This window comes from Ruditapes philippinarum, unplaced genomic scaffold (assembly GCF_026571515.1).
Source record: "Ruditapes philippinarum isolate M1 unplaced genomic scaffold, ASM2657151v2 ctg1954_1_1_1_1, whole genome shotgun sequence".
NCBI classification, from domain to species: domain Eukaryota; kingdom Metazoa; phylum Mollusca; class Bivalvia; order Venerida; family Veneridae; genus Ruditapes; species Ruditapes philippinarum.
Window position 1 is genome coordinate 69,212 of NW_026857458.1, and position 22,198 is coordinate 91,409.

The window sequence follows — 22,198 nt, forward strand, 5'->3', positions numbered from 1 at the left end:
TTGTGGCAATTAAATTTAATTTCACCCGTGCAATCAGTGCGGAGTGAGGGGTCAGCCAGGACACCCCTCTCATCAGATCTTGGGCTGCACGCACTGCTCGCCTTTCAGTCAGTACATATTAAAAATTATTTTTTTCACTTAAAAGAACTTCAGTGAGGTGTAGAAACCAAAAATTATAAAATTTGAAATTCTTTGACCAATCAACGGGTGCTCTTAAAGTGATATTCAGGCAAAATAATGACAAAAATATTAAAATGATCTTATGTACTCAAATCACGCTAAAATGACATTTCTTGAAGTTTCAACATGAATTTCTGTTCAAATTCTATATATTTTGGGTTTGAAGCGTAAATATATCTATATATGTTGAACAATATTTAGACCCCAATAGAATCACCAAATAGTTTTAAAACAAGCCAGGTGACTTGAACAAACCCTTGAAGTTACAATAACAGATATTGTGGATATTGCATGATTGAAACAAGTCTAAGTCATTCATTTGACAAGTTCTTTAACGTTTCCAGAGTTCACTTTGACATCTATTGTGAAATCCTAGCGCTCTAACTTGACCCGCGCGGGCCAGGTTAGGAAACCACCATTTTATTCTTTATATGGAGAAAAGTTTGTGCCCTTGACTGTCTAATATACACTGAAAGACTTTTCTAACGCAACACTTGTGCTTTTTAGTGTATTTTGGGTTATTAAAGAATGATGATTGGTGAAATTAAGAGTATAGAGAAATGAACACTTCACACATGTATTGTAAACATTTAATTGTAGTCGATGAATGGAAAAGTATAAAACTTAACAGAAATAAAACATGAGTAACAGAGAATAAATCGCATAATTCACAACACAACGATGTGAATCACAACTCTTATCACAGAATGAGTAGAACATAATATTAATCAGTTAATATCCAATATGTCCTCCCTGAGCTTGTATAACTTTCATACACCTCTGTCTCATGGACATTACATAATTCCTCAGAAATCGCTGTGGAATGTTCCTCCATTATTTGCCATACAAATAAAAACTAAATTTGATCCATCGGCGATAAAGCAGTACATGTTTATAAGGTTTCGTGCTTTGTTGAAGATGCGGTGGCTGAACTGTGCTCTGCTAAATTCAATGTGGCCTACTGCCGTGCTCCGGAGTGAAAACACAAACACCACCACCGTGATTTTTTTCCGGTGTCTGGTCTCCGCACGAGCGTATTTTGGATAATTCCCAAAGTGTGTGCACCTCTTTATTTTCTTAGTGCGTATGGCTTTTAGTCAGTACATTATACATAATAAAAGATCATTCAGGCCATCAAGTGCTGTACTTTAAATGACATATAACATTTTATTTGTTAACAAATACGTCAAGAATGCCGAACAAACAATACCTTTGTCACGTTCCAATTTATATAATTGTTATATAATTTTTATATAAACATGAATAGACTGGTATAATGTAACGTTGAGACATGTACATTTTACCATAATATCAACTTGCAAGAGTGTGTATTATATAGTCACAAATTCACTTTTGTATAAAATGGCAATTGTGAACAATAAAATGTGCACTTTTTGGTACTGTCATAAAGAAACGCTTTTACGTGTTCGCTGGGACATAATATACGTAAATGGAAAAATCTACTGGCGATTAGCGCCGCGTTATATTTAGGTCCAAACACGCGCACATGACGCCATTTTAGTATAATCTGGTTATCTTTCTGTCCCAGGTCTAATTGATCATTTTTTGTCCGAAGTACATAGTGTAAAAAGTGAAACATAAACCAACTGGCGTAGCATTTTGACAGTAATTTAGCACTTAGATGTTTTTGTGTATATTTATAACGATATAAATATATATAGTATCTAAACAGCAGTACGCTCAACTATTGGATGACTCTCAATTGGACGCCAACATAAAATAGAGAAAATAAGAATCCCAAAGGAAAGGCCAAAACGACAGAATTGAAAATGTTGCAGGCTCGGTTTGATTGAGCCTGTTTATGGACGGTACTGTCAAGTGCAAACTACCGTCCACCTCCCCTAGCACCGGCTTAAGCAGAATTGAACACGGAAATGGTGAAATTTTGAATTTAGAAACATCATAATATGTGTTTATATGGCGGTTATCATAGAACCTTCAATGTGACATAGTAGTGCCATTCCATGAAAAGCGGCGTATGGTCCGCAAGTAAAAAAGAGCTTGTGCCCTAAACGAGAAAGCAAAAGGCCGGAACTAAATAAAATGGAATTTCGAAAGAGGATCAGAGGTTATGAAGCCTGCATATTACAGATAAGACATCAAAAGACAAAGATAAAAAGCAGCAAATATCTTAAGGTTGATTCAACATTATTCAAGAAGGAATATTGGAACCACCCAACTAGAAACTGCCGAAAAGTTAAAAACTAAAAATACTTTAGGCACAACAATAATGTCGTGCTGAACGATCTTTAAGGATCGGAAATATAACATCTCTGATTGAATGTACGGAGCGACTTTTTACAGCCTCCACACGGCACAAACAACGCTGATGTGGCGATAAGACTGATTATCTAGTCTCTAGTTGCTTGTCCCCAGGTATATGTTAGTGTTTATTAGAGCATTTACAAAACTAAATTGGTCAAGAACGGCGCAACTAATGAACACTAACCAATTAAGCGTTTTATAAACTTTAACTTTTCTTTCAAGATGGAAACCACATATGACACACTAAGCTTACCTCTTCAACGGTATATCTTGCATCTTCATCAACTATGGCTTTGGCAGTGCCGATCTCTTTTTCAGAGGTAGCGGAAATTGGCCGTCCAGGGCGGGGATCATCCTTAGCATTAGATCTTTCTTCCTTCCTTACATTGACACCCACATAGGAATGGCATTTTCTCCATAAACTAAATCTAGATCCGTTTTTATTTCTGACGCGCATTTACCCAATAACTAACGAAATTTTGCAATAGGCTCATTGTTCCTCTCAAATCACAATGCAACTCAGCCATGTTTATAACCAGTATACGAAACCACATGTATATAAATTACCTGCTAAAATTTTATTGCACGTGCAAATCGTGCGAAATCAGACTGTTGGTTAGAAAAATTAATAATCTTTAAAACGGTATATTATACATGTACTTCACGTGCAAATCATGGTAAAATTGAGTTGTTGCCACTAATTAAAATATGCCCTTCATGAATCAACAGTTTTAAATTACTTCAATCAACACAAGAATTTCGTCATTTTTTATTTGATTTTATTTATTTAAACTTAACATACACAAAGATAAGCTTGAAACATAAATATAGTTACTTAAAACAGCACACCTCCAGATTCATCCTTATTTCCAAATGTATTTAAAAGTAAAATATTGTGAAGTGAACAAAGAAAGTAATTTGCACATTGCTAATGGCACCTACAGTTCATGTATATTACCAAAATTAGGTCAAAATATGCAAAAAAAGCCCTTACTGTGTTAGTAGTACAGTAAAAATATGATGACAAATACTGCAAAATCAGTCATAAATCGCAATAAGATATTAATTATAACTTGAATATTGAATCTTTTAACTTTTCTTACAATCTGAATATGTTTTCCCACGTTTGTTTGTCTTGAAATATTTTGGCTAATCTGGAGGCATGCAGCTTTAACAATGCAAAAGCAATATTCAATATTTGTAGTGAGGACTATTGAACAGCTAGATATGAATAATGTTTGCATATACATGTAGCCTTAAATCAGAATATTTAAAGGCACAATGAGCCTTTAGATATAAATATGTTTAAAGGGACATTGAGCCTCAGAAATAGATTTGTTTTTTCTTCTATTCTGTGAAAAGGGCAGATATGTGTTAAACAATGTGACCAGTAATCACTGGTTTAGAACATTTAGAAGCATAATTATCACCTGAAGTAAATATCAAATGTGAAAATTTGTTAGAAAGATAAAAACAAATGTACTATCAGAATAACACTGCAAAATTCAGCTTTATGGATTACAGTCAAACCCGTGTTAAATACCACCTCTGAATACAGACCACCCTGTAAATAAAGGACAGTTTTGACCAACCCTAGAACATGATAACCTCCAAATAAAGACCACTTGTCTATAAATGCCATGTTCAGTCTCTCTCCTTTGGATGGCCTCTGTTTACAGGCTTTACTGTATATATCATGGTACGGTTTTTTGTCAAGTGGAACCAATACTAGAAGTCAATTAGTGACTTTTCTTCTATACTTCAGGCTCCCAGACCTTGCACACTATCAGGCACCTGGGTGGAACCACCCAACATTCTGTTAGTTTGCGGTGACATTTTAATATGGGATTTCATTCAAACAAACATGGCTTTTTACAAATATTCATGTAATAATTTAGGGTTTTTTAAATATAATTTATACTCCATATATGTCTCTAATTTTTGTAATGTTTTATCCACCACATAAGTATCAATAAATATACTGTAACAAGAGTAGCTTTATAGCCAAGCTGTACCCATATCTCATGTGACAGCATGGCGTCTTTTCATTGTACACACTTGACCCACTTGTCTTGAATTCGCATTGCGCTATCTTGGTATCAAATTCTCCAAACCAAAAGCTAATGCCTCCACTGTAAATATATATAAATATGATAATAATGATATAATATATCAATTAATGATATATAATATATACCTGTAAAATATTATTTATAAACCTATAATCAACAATCTATCAAGCAAGCTGATTCCTTTAAAAGTCCCTTACAGAGTAAATTTTAACAAGCATTTAACATGGTTCTAATCATTTCCTGATTATACAAAACTTAGCTCTATCATATAAAAAAAGGACTTATGTATGGTTCTCAAACTTTAGGTCACATGGCAACTTTTTAGCTTTACTGGTGCCTCTTCATGCATTAGTTCAGGCACAAACAGTCACCTGAGTAGAACCATTCAACGTTCCTTAAGCTAGCTGGATACTTCTTCATACAAAAGAATCCAAAGTCCCTGTCAAGAGTAACAACAGCTGTCCTTTAGACAATGCACCTAACTATTTAATAAGAAAAGGGACATTACTCTGTAAAAAGGTGTCTCAGAGCTATTAGACCTGGGATCTATGCCCATCATGTTAGATAATCACAGAGAACAAGTGTATGCATCACTGTACGCCAGATGGAGTTAGGCGGAAGCACTATCAGTTCATAAACTAACCAGCCATACAGGATCAAGCAAAGGTCTTACTGCACAAGCAGATATTTCTGTATATCAAAAAGTTCAGACATTTTGCGTGAGGGAACATTAATGATTAGCAAGTCAAGCAGTGGTAGAATTTAATGACAGGTTGACTGATATTTACACTTGAGGAAATTTTAGTGATTTTCATCAATTTGCTAAATTTGCCAACATTTTCAAATAGCTAATTTAACCACTTATACAGTATTCACTTGAAAAAATTAGTAAGCCCTAGAAATATTACGAGAAAAATAAACTTACAGTGAGGAAAAGATCCACGCTGTATAACAGAACTAAGGAAGGATCGTAGAAATTGTATACATCGGGAAAATTCCATTTCCGTGTCCTCTATCTGAATCATACTGGAAAAAATCAATAATCAATGTACATGTATGTTTGAATAAAGTGATAATTGTATAAGCATATTATGTTTTATGAATAGTGTGAAGAATCCAAAATTGGCATATTGTTGTAAAGGTAGCAAGTGAAAACTCAAAGGGCTTGGTGCTATAACAGACGTCAATGTGTGAAAGTCATGGGTACCGTACAGTTATCTCAATTGTAAGAGCGTTGGACTGTGAATCAGGCGACCCGAGTTTGATTCCCAGATGGCGCAGGTCACTTGATTGATCATGAAATGATTTCTACGGTCATTTTCACCGTACCTCTGCTCTGGCATGTACAGAAGTAATATCATGTCCTTGCACAAGTGTAGGCACAAGTACAGGTTAACTGCGTGACAGCCTGCCCAGGAATGATGCAGTGGTGAACTGTACTCTGGGGAATTCAAAATGGCTTCTTGCCGTGATCTGGGTGGTTAATTACAAAAAACCCACCACATGCCCATAGAATAACAAAACTTTACACTTTGCCGACTGGAACCAATAATGATTAGCCATGGCCGCCAAGTATAGAGCAAGACCGGTCTACATACTCAAGCAGTTTGATCAGTCTCTTTCTTACTATCAATTAATATTGCTAAAAAAATAGCCATGCTGGAAAATCTTATCTAACATGGGCTTATCTCACACTCCCTGTGCAATACTTCTTTACATATTCATACATATACAGGATATTCACTCCTATTTAAAAAAAAAAATGAAACATCACAGGCCAAATGTAGCAAAATTAGGGGAGCTTGTCTATTAAATTGTCCACTGAATCAAAATAAATTGATAATATCTTTCACGCTTCAATGAGTCCCATTCTACCTACGTCCGACATTTTCCTTATCGATCTGTTACTAAAAATAGCACAACTTAAAATGTCTTATAACACTTTGTCAACAAAAAAAACATCAATTTTTTTTTTGTGATGATAACTATTGTTCTTGATCTTTTTAATGTCATCAAATTGAATATTTCGCCAAAATGTCTGATGAATCAGTAGGAAAATCTTCGCAAACGGCAAAACACTTTTCGTCAACCATTGACGTATGGACTGAATTCTTTATAAACACAAATATCATGACATTTTCCACTTTTAAACGCCACAGAAGAAAGAAAATAGTTCATATAATTGGCCAATGAGTTATTTTTTTGCAAACTATAAAAGAACATCAAAAACAAAAAGATTTTGTGAAATAGAAACAAGATATTCTCTGGGGTATAACGGGCCTTTAAACAAATTCAAAGACTTGGTCAAACCAAAGTAGCATTACATATTAATATTTTTAAAGGCCTAAATTCACTTCAAACGGCTCATAAGAACAAACCTGTTTTCAAGAACGTTTCGAAAGAGTAATCAGTATTATCCAAAAATAAAGTCTAACCTTATATTATCAATCCCACAATCCCATTCTTTCTGAAACCTCAGGGATAAATTCAAAACCTTCAGCACGGCTTCTTTTAGGAATGTATTTTTTTTATGCAGTAGACATCGCTCGTGTATTTTACGAATATATCCCGCATGTATCTCAATGATCTCATCAAGATCCTTCGCTTCCCGTAAATCATGAGTGAACTCTAATCCAATACTGTGTAAAATCTACAAATGAAATACATGTATATCTATATATATTACATCATGTCTATTTATAGAACCATACAGTTTCATCACTTATGAAACCTATGTTGCATCATTGAAATTTAATTCCTTTAATGAAGTCGACAAACCGGAATCGGCCGAAGTACCAGAATCTGCAGGGAATTGTTCAATTTATTGAAATCTATTAAAACATAGCTATATATATAAAGACGTGGAATGTTCTAGTCTCCATTAAGAAAAGTGTGTTTTTCTTAGTTTTCAAACATTTTAATATATTAAATATTTTTGTATTGCTATAGCTCACTCTAGATTATAATATTTTTGTCTGAGTTCTGTCTCAAAACTACTCCATCATGCTACAATGTATTGGCCTCAAAGTTATTAAACTGTTTTTTGGTGATTTTTTTAAGTTCTATCTCATACTAAAAATTTTTTATTCAAAGTGACAGGCTTTTCCTTCTTTTAGAGCATGAAAATATTCAATGTGTTAGGATTACAGACAAACAATACATTGTCAATTATCGTGTTTAAGAAATGGCCTGGATTAACACTTTCACAAAAGTAAGTTAATTTTCAGAATTTGATCGAATAAAACCAAGAAGGTTTACAAGTTAGTTAAAAAAAAACAACATGGCATACCCTTGTCATAATATAGTTGTGCAGACTATTCACAAAGTTGATCAGCTTCATTCTAAGAAGATGCATTCTGTGGATTTTAGCTGACCGTGGGATGTTGTCCGTACTCTGAGACTGAAACAGTCTATCTGTTGCCGACAGGACGCTTTCCTTCGCTAGATCTAAAACACATGGAAAATAGGTTAAACATTTCAAAGAAATAGCAAAACAAATAAAACATGACCCTACTCACGTAGTACATTGTTATTCAAAGAAGCTATTTTTGTTTCTCTTTAATAAAGGATAAGGAAAACAAAATAATTAATGTTGTTTACTAGTACACGTTACCTAGCAGAATAAAGAACTCTGCTACTATAATTGTGATATGCTAAATGTGGTGTTTACTTTTACGTCAATAAATAGAAGATAAATGAGTGCAGCTTCAATGTGCAATACATATTTATCTGCTAGGCAACATAAGTTAAATAGCAAGAGAACCACGATGCTCACCTGAGACTGAAAGTTAGAAAACGACACAATTTTTCAACACAGAAGTAATTTTCTTGCTTATCAGACTGGTGTTTCCCTTAGTTTTATCCATGTCACAAATTTCATCTGGCAGGGGGGGGGGGGTGCCAGATGAGTCGCATGTTATACAATGGCACTCTTAGGATGGTGTTATTTCGCCGTTATGAATGAAGTTATAATTTCATATGCTGTTGTAAGAAAATAGCTACGTTGTATTGACATAAATTTCCATGGAAAATTGTTTTAAATAATCTAAAATATGATGGAATATGGTAGAATATGCAAGAAAAAAAATCTGACATATGCTTATGGATTGGATCGGAATATCTGTCCCTTGGGAACCCGCCCATTTGGGACGAATATTCCAATCTGAACCGTAACATATGACAGATATTATTAATATTACACTGGATGTGTCATTTTTATCTACAACTGCATAACTAAATGTTTACAAAGAACCACAAGTTTATGCTACATGCCAAATATCGAAGATCTGGGTATTGTACAAACAAAAAAGATTTCAATAACAAAGAAAACAAAGATATGTCTACTGTAACTAAATGATACAAAAATAGGGGTGGAGGAAGGAGGGGGGGGGGTGACTTTTATCAATTAAGGGCAAATTTTGCTTCTAATGGCCAGTTATTTTTAGGGAACAAAATGTTCTGTTTCATGCTAGAAACATTTGTTGAGGGTCACCTGAGGATCATTCCAAGGAACGTAGTTTTAAGAGATGTTGTTTAAAGACGGCAGGTTTTGTGATGACAGACAATATACCATAACATGTAAGTTTTTAAAGACAATATTTCAGACAACTCACCATAAAAACTAAGTTCATCAAGACAATATTTCAGTCAACTTACCATAAAATCTAAGTTTATCATGACAATATTTAAGACAACTTACCATAAAATCTAAGTTCATCAGGACAATATTTAAGACAACTTACCATAAAAACTAAGTTCATCAAGACAATATTTAAGACAACTTACCATAAAATCTAAGTTTATCATGACAATATTTAAGACAACTTACCTAAAAATCAAAGTTTATCAAGACAATATTTCAAACAACTTACCTAAAAATCAAAGTTTATCAAGACAATATTTCAGACAACTTACCATAGACCTAAGTTCAAAAGACAACTTACCATAAAATCTAAGTTCAATCAGTGAATATTTAAGACAACTTACCATAAAATCTAAGTTCATCAAGACAATATTTGGCACGTTTGACTTGAAGCAGAAAGCTGAATATATGATTATATATCTCCTGGCATCTCTCATTGATCACAACATCTACTGGGCTGGGTATCTACAATATCAATCCTAAAATATCAAGGCTTTAACAAACAAGAGGGCCATGATGGCCCTGAAGTTGCTCACCTGTATATAGGCCCCCTGGAGCGGGGCCAGTTTAAACCCCATGGCTTTTATTTGAACAAACTTGGTAGACACCCATTAGAAGATGTTTCATGCTAGACATCAAAGGTCTAGCTCGTTGGATTTTTTTAAAAGAAGTTTTTTAAGTTTTTTCTTTACACATATATCTAAAAACAATAACACCCCTGGGGCAGGGGCAGGGCCAGTTTTGACCCCAGGGCTTTTATTTGAACAATCTTTGTAGGCACTTACTAGAAGATGTTTCATGCTTAATATCTACACTCTAGCTATTCGGGTTTTTTAGAAGAAGATTTTTTAAGTTTTTACTATATACCTATAGGGAAAATCAATGAACCCCTGGGGCGGGGCCAATTTTGACCCCAGGGCTTTTATTTGAACAAACTTGGTAGACACTCACTAGAAGTTGTTTCATGCCAAATATCTAAGCTCTAGCTCTTTGGGTTTCTTAGAAGAAGATATTTAAAGTTTTTTCTTTTGTTTGCCATGGCAACCAGAGTTCTGCATGGAATTAAATTCTTTGAACAATTTTCAAAGGTGATCACTAAAGGAACATTCCTGTGAAGTTTGGATGAAATTGGCTTAGTGGTTTATGAGGAGATGTCATTTAAAGTAAAAGTTTACGGACGGACGCCGGACGAAAAGCGATCACAAAAGCTCACCCTGTCACAAAGTGACAGGTGAGCTAAAAACTATAGTATCTCAATCAGGTATATTACATATAACATTAAAATAAAGACAAAATTCCTATCAAAGCTTTTAAGTTAAAAATAGTTTACATGACCATTACTATGTGATCATCTCTACATGATCATGTCTATGTGATCATCTCTACATGATCAGGTCTATCTTATCATCTCTACATGATCATGTCTATGTGATCATCTCTACATAATCATGTCTATGTGATCATCTCTACATGATCATGTCTATGTGATCATCTCTACATGATCATGTCTATGTGATCATCTCTACATGATCATTACTATAAGATCATCTCTACATGATCAGGTCTATCTTATCATCTCTACATGATCATTACTATAAGATCATCTCTACATGATCAGGTCTATCTTATCATCTCTACATGATCATTACTATAAGATCATCTCTACATGATCATGTCTATGTGATCATCTCTACATGATCAGGTGTATCTTATCATCTCTACATTATCATGTCTATGTGATCACCTCTACATGTAAACAAGAGGGCCATGATGGCCCTGAAGTCGCTCACCTGTATATAGGCCCCCACTGAGCGGGGCCAGTTTAAACCCCAGGGCTTTTATTTGACCAGGCCTTTTATTTGAACAAACTTGGTAGACACCCATTAGAAGATGTTTCATGCTAAACATCTAAGGTCTAGCTCGTTGGGTTTTTTAAAAGAAGATTTTTTAAGTTTTTTCTTTACACATATATTTAAAAACAATAACACCCCTGGGGCAGGGCCAGTTTTGACCCCAGGGCTTTTATTTGAACAATCTTTGTAGACACTTACTAGAAAATGTTTCATGCTTAATATCTAAACTCTAACTATTCAGGTTTTTTCGAAGAAGTTTTTTAAGTTTTTACTATATACATATAGGGAAAATCAATGACCCCCTGGGGCAGGGCCAATTTTGATCCCAGGGCTCTTATTTGAACAAACTTGGTAGACATCCATTAGAACATGTTTCATGCTTAACATCTTAGCTCTAGCTCCTTGGGTTCTTTAAAAGAAGATTTTTTAAGTTTTTACTATATACATATAGGGAAAATCAATGACCCCCTGGGGTGGGGCCAATTTTCACCCCAGGGCTTTTATTTGAACAAACTTGGTAGACACCAATTAGAACATGTTTCATGCTAAACACCTAAGCTCTAGCTCTTTGGGTTCTTTAAAAGAAGATTTTTAAGTTTTTACTATATACATATAGGGAAAATCAATGACCCCCTGGGGCGGGGCCAATTTTGACCCCAGGGCTTTTATTTGAACAAACTTGGTAGACACTCACTAGAAGATGTTTCATGCCAAATATCTTAGCTTTAGCTCTTTGGGTTTTTTAGAAGAAGATATTTAAAGTTTTTTCTTTTGGTTGCCATGGCAACCAGAGTTCTGCATGGAATTAAATTCTTTGAACAATTTTCAAAGGTGACCACCAAAAGAACATTCCTGTGAAGTTTGGATGAAATTGGCTTAGTGGTTTATGAGGAGATGTCATTTAAAGTAAAAGTTTACAGACGACGGACAACGGACGGACGACGGACGAAAAGCGATCACAAAAGCTCACCCTGTCACAAAGTGACAGGTGAGCTAAAAATATTTGGTACTGAAATCCACTTTGCACAAAAAAAAACCTTCCGGGTATATCAAATTATTAAATAAAAAAATAAATAAATCAAATAAACTTTATCTTTACGATCATTCCAATTGGTCTGACAATTTTGGATTTTTTATAATTATTCATAAATCTGAGACAGATATTTTTCTTTAGATATACATGTACATACATGATACTGAAGTTTGAGACAATTGGTCACATTAATGGGTTGAGATTCCTTGTCATCTTCACTGGTATCAACTATCACAGCTATCCTTGCCACCTCATCAGGGAAATGTCTATCTAATGCCTCATGTAATGCCCATGTCACTGTTGTTGTGTCTTTCCAGTGCTCGTGTAATCTGATCTAAAAATAGAAAATGTTTGTACATGGATGGTAGCCCAACTAATAGTTCTACACGATGAGATATTGTGCTATTTTGTATATGGGCAATTAAACTCCCCTCTACGAGATTCTGACACAGAACAAAAGTATCGCGGAATTTGGCAGGTCAATATATTTTGACTAAAGAGATGGAACTTTTACACAGCTTTAACCTGTGACCCTCTGAATTTCTTGAATTGACTTGTTCAGCTTCCTTGTTCGGATCTATTTATTTTAGTGATATAAAATTGTGTGCAAGTTCTTCTCCAGGTATAATTGCGGTAACAAAGGTGTACAATAATTTCAATTTTCATGGGTCTTGGAGAAAGTAACCTACAATAGACTTACTCTGGAATTAAGAATATTTTGGTTTCCCCAGCTAATCCGAGGGGTGCAAATAACCTTTAAAATAAATGTAACAGGCCGACTTATCCATTGTGAAGGGTAGTGCACTCTGTGAAGTTATTTCATTATAACTCTGTTTGTACCAGGCCGTAAGCTTGAAAAAAAACACATTGGGATATCATACTGGATGTCATATATTACAATCTCTTATCAGATTGAGTTTACTTAGTTCAGAAGTAGTTAAAAGTTGTGTCAAAATACATACTTAATCACCTTTGTCAAGTAACAAGTTAACTCTATATATAGTTTAATAGGAGTGAACTTGTTACTGCACTGAGGTGACTTCTTCATGGGTCTATACGGTGGCCGACAATAATTATTCGAAATACAAAAGTGATGCCCCAAATGAATATCTTTAGTAGTTAAAAAAATATCAAGCTGCAATCTTAATATTATTATTCTATTTTGTTCTGTCGGACTTACCTTATCAAAGATCTCTGTATAAAAGATGAACATTGTATCACCAGCTCCCATCAAGAAAAATCTCTGAAAAATAAGTAAAAGTGAATTAATTAGAATATACAAATTTTCCAAAAGTATTTCAATTATTGATAAAAATAATACAATGTATCATATGTATAATCAGCAGAGTAAATAGCTTCCTCACATGAAAGAATCAAAAGTCTCTGGCGGGATTCAAACCTACAGCAGTGAGGGGCAAGTGGTTTGAAGTCAACAAGCTGTAACCACTCAGCCAAGGACACCTTATCATTGAGTAGTAAATAAACCTTCACAGGGCATAGACTTACAGTAACTCTCACTTTCCCTCATAGCCTTGAAATAACCCTTGCTTTCACTCATAGCCTTGAAATAGCCCTCACTTACCCTCATAGCCTTGGAAAAAATATCCTCACACTCATAGCCTTGAAATAGCCCTCGCTTACCCTCATGAGTTCCTCACTTACACTCATAACCTTGAAATCCTCACATACCCTTATAGCGTAAAATGACCCTCATTTACCCTCATAGCATTGAAATAACCCTCATTTACCCTCATAGCCCTGAAATAACCCTCACTTACACTCATAACCTTGAAATCCTCACATACCCTCATAGCGTAAAATGACCCTCATTTACCCTCATAGCATTGAAATAACCCTCATTTACCCTCATAGCCCTGAAATAACCCTCACTTACACTCATAACCTTGAAATCCTCACATACCCTCATAGCGTAAAATGACCCTCATTTACCCTCATAGCATTGAAATAACCCTCATTTACCCTCATAGCCCTGAAATAACCCTCACTTACCCTCATAGCCTTGAAGTAATCTATCAGGTGATACTCAGTTTTCAGGGTGTCAACTAACTTCAGGCAGACTTTTTCATATTGTTTACGAACATGAGGATATAAACATTCCTGTAAGATCAACTCCACAGGTTGAAGATTATCCATGTTCAAAGAATCCATTTTCCTGAAAGAAGAATTTGATATTTAAAATGTAAAATATAAGTTCCTAGGAAATGCAGAAAATAAATATCGTTCACTTTTTATATGTTTATTTCTGTTATCTTCAGACAGTAACATATTTTTGAGCTATTTTTAGCCCAATTTGAGTGAAAAGTGTTGCAATGCTTTTTTAATTTTTGGTTATCTTTCTCAATTAGCATAATAAGAATTATTCTAAAAAAGAAAAACAGAGTGAGTGATTAATCTGAAATTTTGCATACAAGTTATTGGTCCAGACCTACATCAAATGGACCATTTATCTTGAAAAATTATTTCTAGTCCTGTAAAAAAACTCTCAGTGGAATCCCTTTAAGTTTCGAAAGCATACAATACCATTTTTGGACAGAAAAAGTACAAATTACGTTTTTATAACCCCTATGGTGCTAAATATCTTAAAAGGACTTGTCAGTCTTTTGAACTGGACAAAACCGTTAACAATTTTTAGGGAAAATTTCAAAATAAGTACTAACCGAATAATGCACAGACAGTGCAGACTATATTAGAGGGCATGGATGTGCCACCTGATCTTAGGTGTGCACTTGTGGTATGGGTAGAGTCTGTTGTTGCTACCACTCAGCTATGGTTCAAGAGGAAATTAAATATACCCGGCACTGTAGACACTAAAGTTCACAATAATGTTCATATGTTGCAGACAAACATACTTACAAACAAATAAACAAACTTACATAGCAAAGTTTTCTTCTATGATACGATGTGGATCTGAGTCTTGTTTCATTAGGTTTTCAAAATGCATTTTCAAGAAACTATCATGTATTCCCTTTTCCTTCATTTGAACTTCAATTTCAGGGGAGAATACTGGTTCACTTGGAGTTTTCTCCCTTGTTTCCTCTTCAGTGTTAGAATCAGTTTTAGTCCCAAGAAGAGTAAGCAAGGAGGAGATAAACTTGTCATATAAGTGAGTTTCTTTAAATTCTGAAACGTAAAATAAAGGAATAGCATATGGCAAGATTTGACCCAAAATATTTGCCTATCAATAAGTACTGTATGTGTAGAAATGTTAGTGGGCTTAAAATTTTTGCGATCTTTGCGGTGACATTCGATCCGCGAATTCATGTTAAGCATGAATATTTCTAAACAGATTACTTCTTAATTGCCCTAATTTTGCGCTTCTGTAGAACAATGTATATATCAGTGTGTTTATATGCTTTCATTACGTACGATTTTATGAAAATAATGAGTAATTGTGCTCTGTTTTCCTAGTTCCTAGAAAAACAAAATATAATCTGATCAGATCAGGTGCCAGATGTTTATGACGCAAACTGTTAAACAATTAGCTTGATGCAATAGAAATATGTATGTACACATTCAAGAAATCTGATAATCATATCAGTCAAACAATAATACACAAGCAAATTAATTTATATACAGAACTGAATGTTACAGGCACAGTTTAAACAGCAGTCAATTCACTACGCAAATTTATGATTTTCCGAGTTCATGATTTTCAGCAGTCACCTCTGCAAATGCAAAATAGCCCAAATATTTGTATAGACCCCTAAAATGGACCTTCCCACGAAAATTTGCTTCCGCCAATTCAAATACACATACAGTATTCATCCCTGTGGCAAACTGTTGGACTGTAAAACCAAGGGTCATGAATTTGATTAGTCATTGCAACAAATTATTATCCTGAAACCAGTCATTTGAAAAGAGCTGTTGGTAGGACTGCAAACAGTGTGCTTGACTATTCTCAGTGCTTGATAGTAAAACAAGAGCCTAGATAATGAACAATTTTCTAAGTTCAAAAAGGGTCATCATTCTCTTAAAATCCATATTAGAGTTATGGACCATGGCCAGTGACCTTTTATTATGCTCTCAAATTAGTTTGAGAAGTTTAAACCCATTCCATTCAGTAGTTTTGAAGATACCAGCCTGCTTGCGAAAACTTAACTAAAGTGAGACTCCGAAATCGGAGTGAGCAAAATAGCTCTCGATATTCTTCAAATAGTCAAGCTAAAAATTACAAAATACATTTTCAATAGCACACACACATTGGAATAAAGCACACTTTTCACTATCTCTTAAATTTTAACCTACATTCAGAGCTAATATTCGTGTATAAAAGTACATAGATATCACATTCATCATAATTATGACCTGTCTCTGTTTTATAACAACAAAGGAGCCGCGACACGACAAAACCAACATAGTGCGATTGTGATCAGGATCCATGCTGTTCGCTTACCAAAATTTATGACAAGTAGAGAAACTGATAGCGAACAGCATGGATCCTGATCAGACTGCGTGGATGCGCAGGCTGATCTGGATCCATGCTGGTCGCAAATGCATTATGTTGGTTTTGTCATGACACGGCTCAAATTAAGATTGTGTCAATAGTGTTAATGGAATGTACCATTCAAATGATCAGAAAATCCTTTCCCATCATATTCTGCTAATTTCCCAAGTCCTTCTAACATTTCCATTGATTTTCCTGTTAGCACTGTTTGCTGCAGCACTGGCTGTAAAAATTTGGGTGCCCAGTCCATTGTATCGTATTCCTGCACCTTTTTGTCCGGAGTACTTCTAGATTTATCAGGGTCTTTAACCATAGTGTGGAAGGCAAAGGATTTCTCCCAAAATGTTTCATCAAGAGTTCCGATTTCTTTGTTCCTAAAAACAAAGAATAGAATTTTAATTTTATAATATATCGGTCAAAATTTTCTTCAATGATATGTCTCAGGAATTTAGGAAAAGGGTGTTATTTAATATTGATAAATAAGAGCTTTAATTAAACCTTTTTGCTACCAATAAAACAGATATATCCATTCATCTAACATATAAATGATCGACAATTTTTATAAGAACCATGTAAAAAGTAATTCAACAAAATTAAAAAAAAAATAGTTTTGAATTTTAATTGAAGAATTTTTAGTAACCAAACTGAATTGTGAAAACATTTAAATAACTAAACTGAATTGAAATGAATTTTTAGTAACTAAACTGTATTGAGAAGCATTATTTGTAACTAAACTGAATTCAGATTAATTTTAGTAACTGAACTGAATAGAGAAGAATGTTTAGTAACTTAACTGAATTGAAAAGAATTTTTAGTGACTAAACTGAATTGAGAACCATTTTTAGTAAATAAACTGAATTATGAAAAAATTGTAGTAACTAAACTGTAACTAAACATAATTGATAAGAATTTTAGGTGACTAAACTGAATTGAAAAGAATTTTTAATAACAAAACTGAATCGAAAATAATTTTTAAAGCCACTGACATCCAGATGGTCAAATGAAATGAATGGAACATAATTTCAAGTAAGCGGTAAATACTGCTCTAGTTAGTTTTAATGTGTAAATTCATTATTACTGACATCTAAATTCAAGAAAGAATGTTGACAAAGTGTCAATATATCGTGGTTTTCCTTTGCATAATCCATTACGTTACTAACGCAGTAGCCAATATAAATTGGAGAAGATAATTCATTTAACATGGTCATGATAACAAAGTTGAATTCCGAAGAATTTGCAGTTACTTAACTGAATAGAGATTGAAAAGCATTTTTAGTAGCTAAACTGAACTGAAAAAATTTAACCTCTGAATGATGAACTCATGATATGGGTCAGTGAGATAACCGTGTGATATCCAAGTGTCTATGATGTTAATGTATGGACGACAGGTCTGTATCCACATGGGCAGTAACAACTTCAACTGTAAATATATACCTTTCTTTTTTATAATTTACATATACATTATTAAATTTTTGTTAATACTTATGGATTTAATTCACTACAGTGGGGCAGTATCTCGAGACACAGAAGTCATGATAACAAAGTAGAACAATATTGCTTTTTTTTGTTGATTCTTACATTTTTCATTCATTATCTTATACATGTTCTTAGACGAAAGTAGAATAGAAAAGATGAATTCAGATAACCTCATGTGTTACAAACTTAAAGCAACACTGGAGGTCAAACAACCTCATCTGCTGGAGCTAAGAGTTGCCTCTTATGATTATGCAGAGATAAACGGTGGCTGCAATTATGATGCCTAAACCCTTAAAGACAACCTCTCAGCCACAAGGGGGAGTATTACTGTTAAAACCTGATTGTTGTACTACTTAAATTTAGAAGACAACAGTCTTAGGTCTGGTTATGATGGCATGGTCAAGTGGTTAACACATAATTATGGCTAGTAAATTTAAAGAATACTAGCTGTATGGGTTTAAATCCCATGAGGGTCGAGTCATCGTTTTCTTGAGCAACATAGCTCAGTACTAGTTAACTCGATTTGAGAGTGTGTCTATAAGCTTATAGATTCCCTACACCATTCAGCTTAAATAAATTGTGTGTAAACTATGTCTTGTCTGATTTTATATAAGTGTCTGATCCTATGCTGGTCTATCTGTTTTTATTTCTATATCAAGATGGACCAGTTTCGCTCTAAGCCCTCAACTCAATATATGACAGAATATATGAATGGACTTGATATTTAGCATTAAAAACTGTGTTTTAGATTTCCAATGCAATTTATATACATGTAATCACCAATCCTTACCAGACACAATTTTATTTTTTTTTGTTCAATAAGTATGTATGTCTGTGGTATATTTCCACATGACATTATGTGACATTTATTTGTCCTTTATGCTTTATCAATACCGTATTGTACTTTTTCAAAAGGGGAAGGGGCGCTAATTAGAACTACATGTATAATAATGTGCTTTAAAATATGTTTATAGAAGATACATGTACCGATCAATTGTAAAAATCATTATTCATTATTATGTTATAATAATTGATAATTCAATACAGGATTATATTTTTTAATAATCCGACATTACTTGAGTGTCATTAATTATTTTTTAAATAAAAATATTTTTTCCTTTTTTTATTCTCTATCATTTTGGATTATAATCTATATGTTTTTTTCGTCTTGAAAATGTTGTGGAGGTCGGGGACGCTTATTTCGAGGGATGAAGGATTGTAAAATGGAAAGAATATGGTATGTAGTCCAGTAAAAGTTGTGTGTTGAATCCTTTAGATTCATACATAAATCAAACAGTAAATTATCATCCTTACCAGATCAGTGGCATTATATTTCTGTCCAAAATTTAGGTCGATGTACTCTCCGTCCAACAGAGGTGTTACAAACAGTATATCACAACTAAGTAGCGTATTATATAACGTTGTCAATAGTAATGTAGCTTTCTGGCTTGCCAGTTTATACTGTTTTCCTTGGTGTATTCCACGCATGTACACCAGACATATTATACCAACTTTGTGCATCAACGGCTCAATATCCCTGGCAACTGTGAGTAAAGTCAAAACTTCCTCTAAAAAGAAAAACATCAAGAATATTGTTAAACACAAACAGATGCACCTTAACACCCTTAAGACTGAAAGCAATTGTCCTAATCTATCAGAAAAGAAGCTGAAGAAATAGATATCAATTTTGAGTGCATTGTTGTAGAAGAATGCACGGTTTTGAGTTAATATGAGCAAGAAAATAATCACAAAGGTCCATAGGTCTCACAAAGGTGATTGTGATAAAATACAAAGCATTTGAAAGAATAAACTGTGCATCATTTCACTATTATTCAAAAATAATCTACATGTATATTTATTGAAATGATGAAAATTTATTGAACTACATTGAGCATAATTTTTTTTTCCGATGTTGTTTGGTTTATTAACGTCATATCTGACATCATATGATGTGTAAGCATTCTTTTTATGCTGTGTATATATTGTGTAATAATGCATTTGACTGTTTGATAAGGGAATAGAGTGAAGTGTGTTAGAATGTAGGATTTTTTTGCTTGGAATTTACCATCCCACCACCACAGAATTGTGTCAAAATATCACATGGCAACTTTCCAGCTTTACTGGCAAAGAAGACCTATGGTGCCCTTCTGTGCTTTATTTCAGGCATGAACAGGCACCTAAGTAGAACAACTGACTTTCCTTCAGCTAACTGGATAGCTAGAAAGAATCTAAACTCCCTGCCGAGATTTGAACCTACAGCAGTGAGGGCAAGTGGTATGAAGTCAACTACCTTACCACTCAGCCAGGGATGCCCCAAAACTTAGAATGTAGAATCTACAAGAAATATCATATCATGTAAAGCTTTCTAAATATTTTTGCTGTTTTTGGTACTTATATAAGTAAATGTACAAACCTTGTTTAATAAGTTTCTGCTCAATCTTAGATAGTTGTGTCTTCAGATCACGTAGAAAATCAGCAACTGTACTGGCGAACGATTGGTAGGTCTGACATATATCTGACCTGTTACCATGACTACAGTCTTCAACAAAGTTCTGAATAAATACAAAATCATTACAGTAATTTCACGTCATATAACAGGGGCCTAGAAAAGACAATTTTCCAATGGAAATTTCCTTTAAAAGCAATTTCCACAAAAAAACAAAAACCCTGACATTAGCAATGTTAGCATTAATTTTTCTCAAAATCAGAAGGCTAAGGTCTCTTCCATATTAAGTGGACAAAAATGACTGCATTATACATGTATATCTAAAAACTTCAAACTAAGCAAAGATAAAGAAATCCATTGATCAATCAATCAATCAATCAATCAATCAATCAAAGGCAATGGTTTGTCATCTAGAATAGAGAAATGCAACATTTTATCATCAAATGATTGCTGTTGATATATTTGTAGATCCTGTATGTTATAATTGAGGTTATATACCACTTTTTTTCTTCTTTTTTTTTGATGCGTTTATTTAAGGTCGCTGCCGGAAAGCCCATATGGACAACCGTACACTCAAGTCGGGACATCCTGGAGCATCACGCCCAGATTTCTTTATTGGTGGAGGAAGACCCCAAGTGCCCCTCCAGGCATTATTTCAGGCACGAGCGGGCGCCTGGGTAGAACCACCGACCTTCCATAAGCCAGCTGGATGGCTTCCTCACATGAAAGAGTGAGAATCGAACCTACAGCGGTGAGGGACCGGTGATCTCAAGTCAGCCACTTTAACCACTCGGCCACGGAGGCCCCTTGTATACCACACTTAAGTGAAATTTTATATATATGTATATAATTATGCTTATAAAACAATTTTCAAACATCGAAGAATATGTAAGATATGTACTACAAATATTTGTGTACATATTATATGTAATCATTAAAATATATGCATTCATTTCTTACTGAAAAATTTGACTTAGACTTTATAGAAAATAAATCTTTTTAGAAAATAAATTTCTAATTACCTCCCTTTATTTACATGTAATGTTAAATTCAGTAATATCTTCATAAATAATGTTTAATGGAAAAAAATTGTGTTACAGGATCTTTAAACATTACCCATATTTATCTATACATAATTATGAATCATGTTCATTTTTATATAAATTACTTTCAAGTCATCTTCCTGGAACAAAGCAGTACCGGTTTTTTTCTGGCTGGTTGGGTTTTATGTCATACCAACATATTATAAGGTGACTTTTTGATAAAAATTCTAAGGGACAAAAAGGGGCATAACTCCCAAAATAAAGCTTTCAGAATTATTCCCCTAGTTTAACAACTGCACCTTGTCATGATAAGCAACCATACCAAGTTTCATATTGATAACTTTCCTAATGTTTGGATTACAAGCTACTTTAAAAGTTCTTGCACGACAACTCCACCTTCTCTGCAGCGATCATAATTCTTCGAAAAAGACCAGGTAAAAAATCAAAATAATAAACTCATTGAAGAGACTGAGCTCCTATGACCTGTTATAGTAATATCAAATAAAGACAGACTCAAAGGATAAATCAATATCCTTTGTGAACACAGTGGTACAGTTTTCTGGCAAGACATAATGATATTTTCTAATCTGTATTCAAATGCAGAGAGGTATATAATAATAAATGATTAACAATTGCTTGCATGCATATATTATAATGCACGGGAAATACGCATGATGTCCCTAAATCATTCACAAATAAACA

The 22,198-nt window shown here is 34.0% G+C and overlaps 1 protein-coding gene across 1 annotated transcript in view; it reads right to left on the reverse strand.

Annotated features, from left to right (window-relative positions):
* Positions 1–3,229: 3,229 nt before the first annotated feature.
* The window catches only part of LOC132749810 (gamma-tubulin complex component 5-like), a 40,394-nt gene continuing 21,425 nt past the window's right edge, over positions 3,230–22,198 (reverse strand). The window contains exons 9-21 of the mRNA XM_060739713.1: positions 20,421–20,559; positions 19,322–19,575; positions 17,836–17,951; positions 16,649–16,905; positions 14,961–15,207; positions 14,077–14,239; positions 13,247–13,309; positions 12,224–12,400; positions 9,525–9,645; positions 7,828–7,985; positions 6,974–7,188; positions 5,464–5,564; positions 3,230–4,598 (exon numbers count right to left, since the gene is read on the reverse strand). Of these exons, the coding sequence (XP_060595696.1) occupies positions 4,555–4,598; positions 5,464–5,564; positions 6,974–7,188; positions 7,828–7,985; positions 9,525–9,645; positions 12,224–12,400; positions 13,247–13,309; positions 14,077–14,239; positions 14,961–15,207; positions 16,649–16,905; positions 17,836–17,951; positions 19,322–19,575; positions 20,421–20,559 (2,055 nt within the window). The 3' untranslated portion in view covers positions 3,230–4,554. The remainder of the gene's footprint in view (positions 4,599–5,463; positions 5,565–6,973; positions 7,189–7,827; positions 7,986–9,524; positions 9,646–12,223; positions 12,401–13,246; positions 13,310–14,076; positions 14,240–14,960; positions 15,208–16,648; positions 16,906–17,835; positions 17,952–19,321; positions 19,576–20,420; positions 20,560–22,198) is intronic.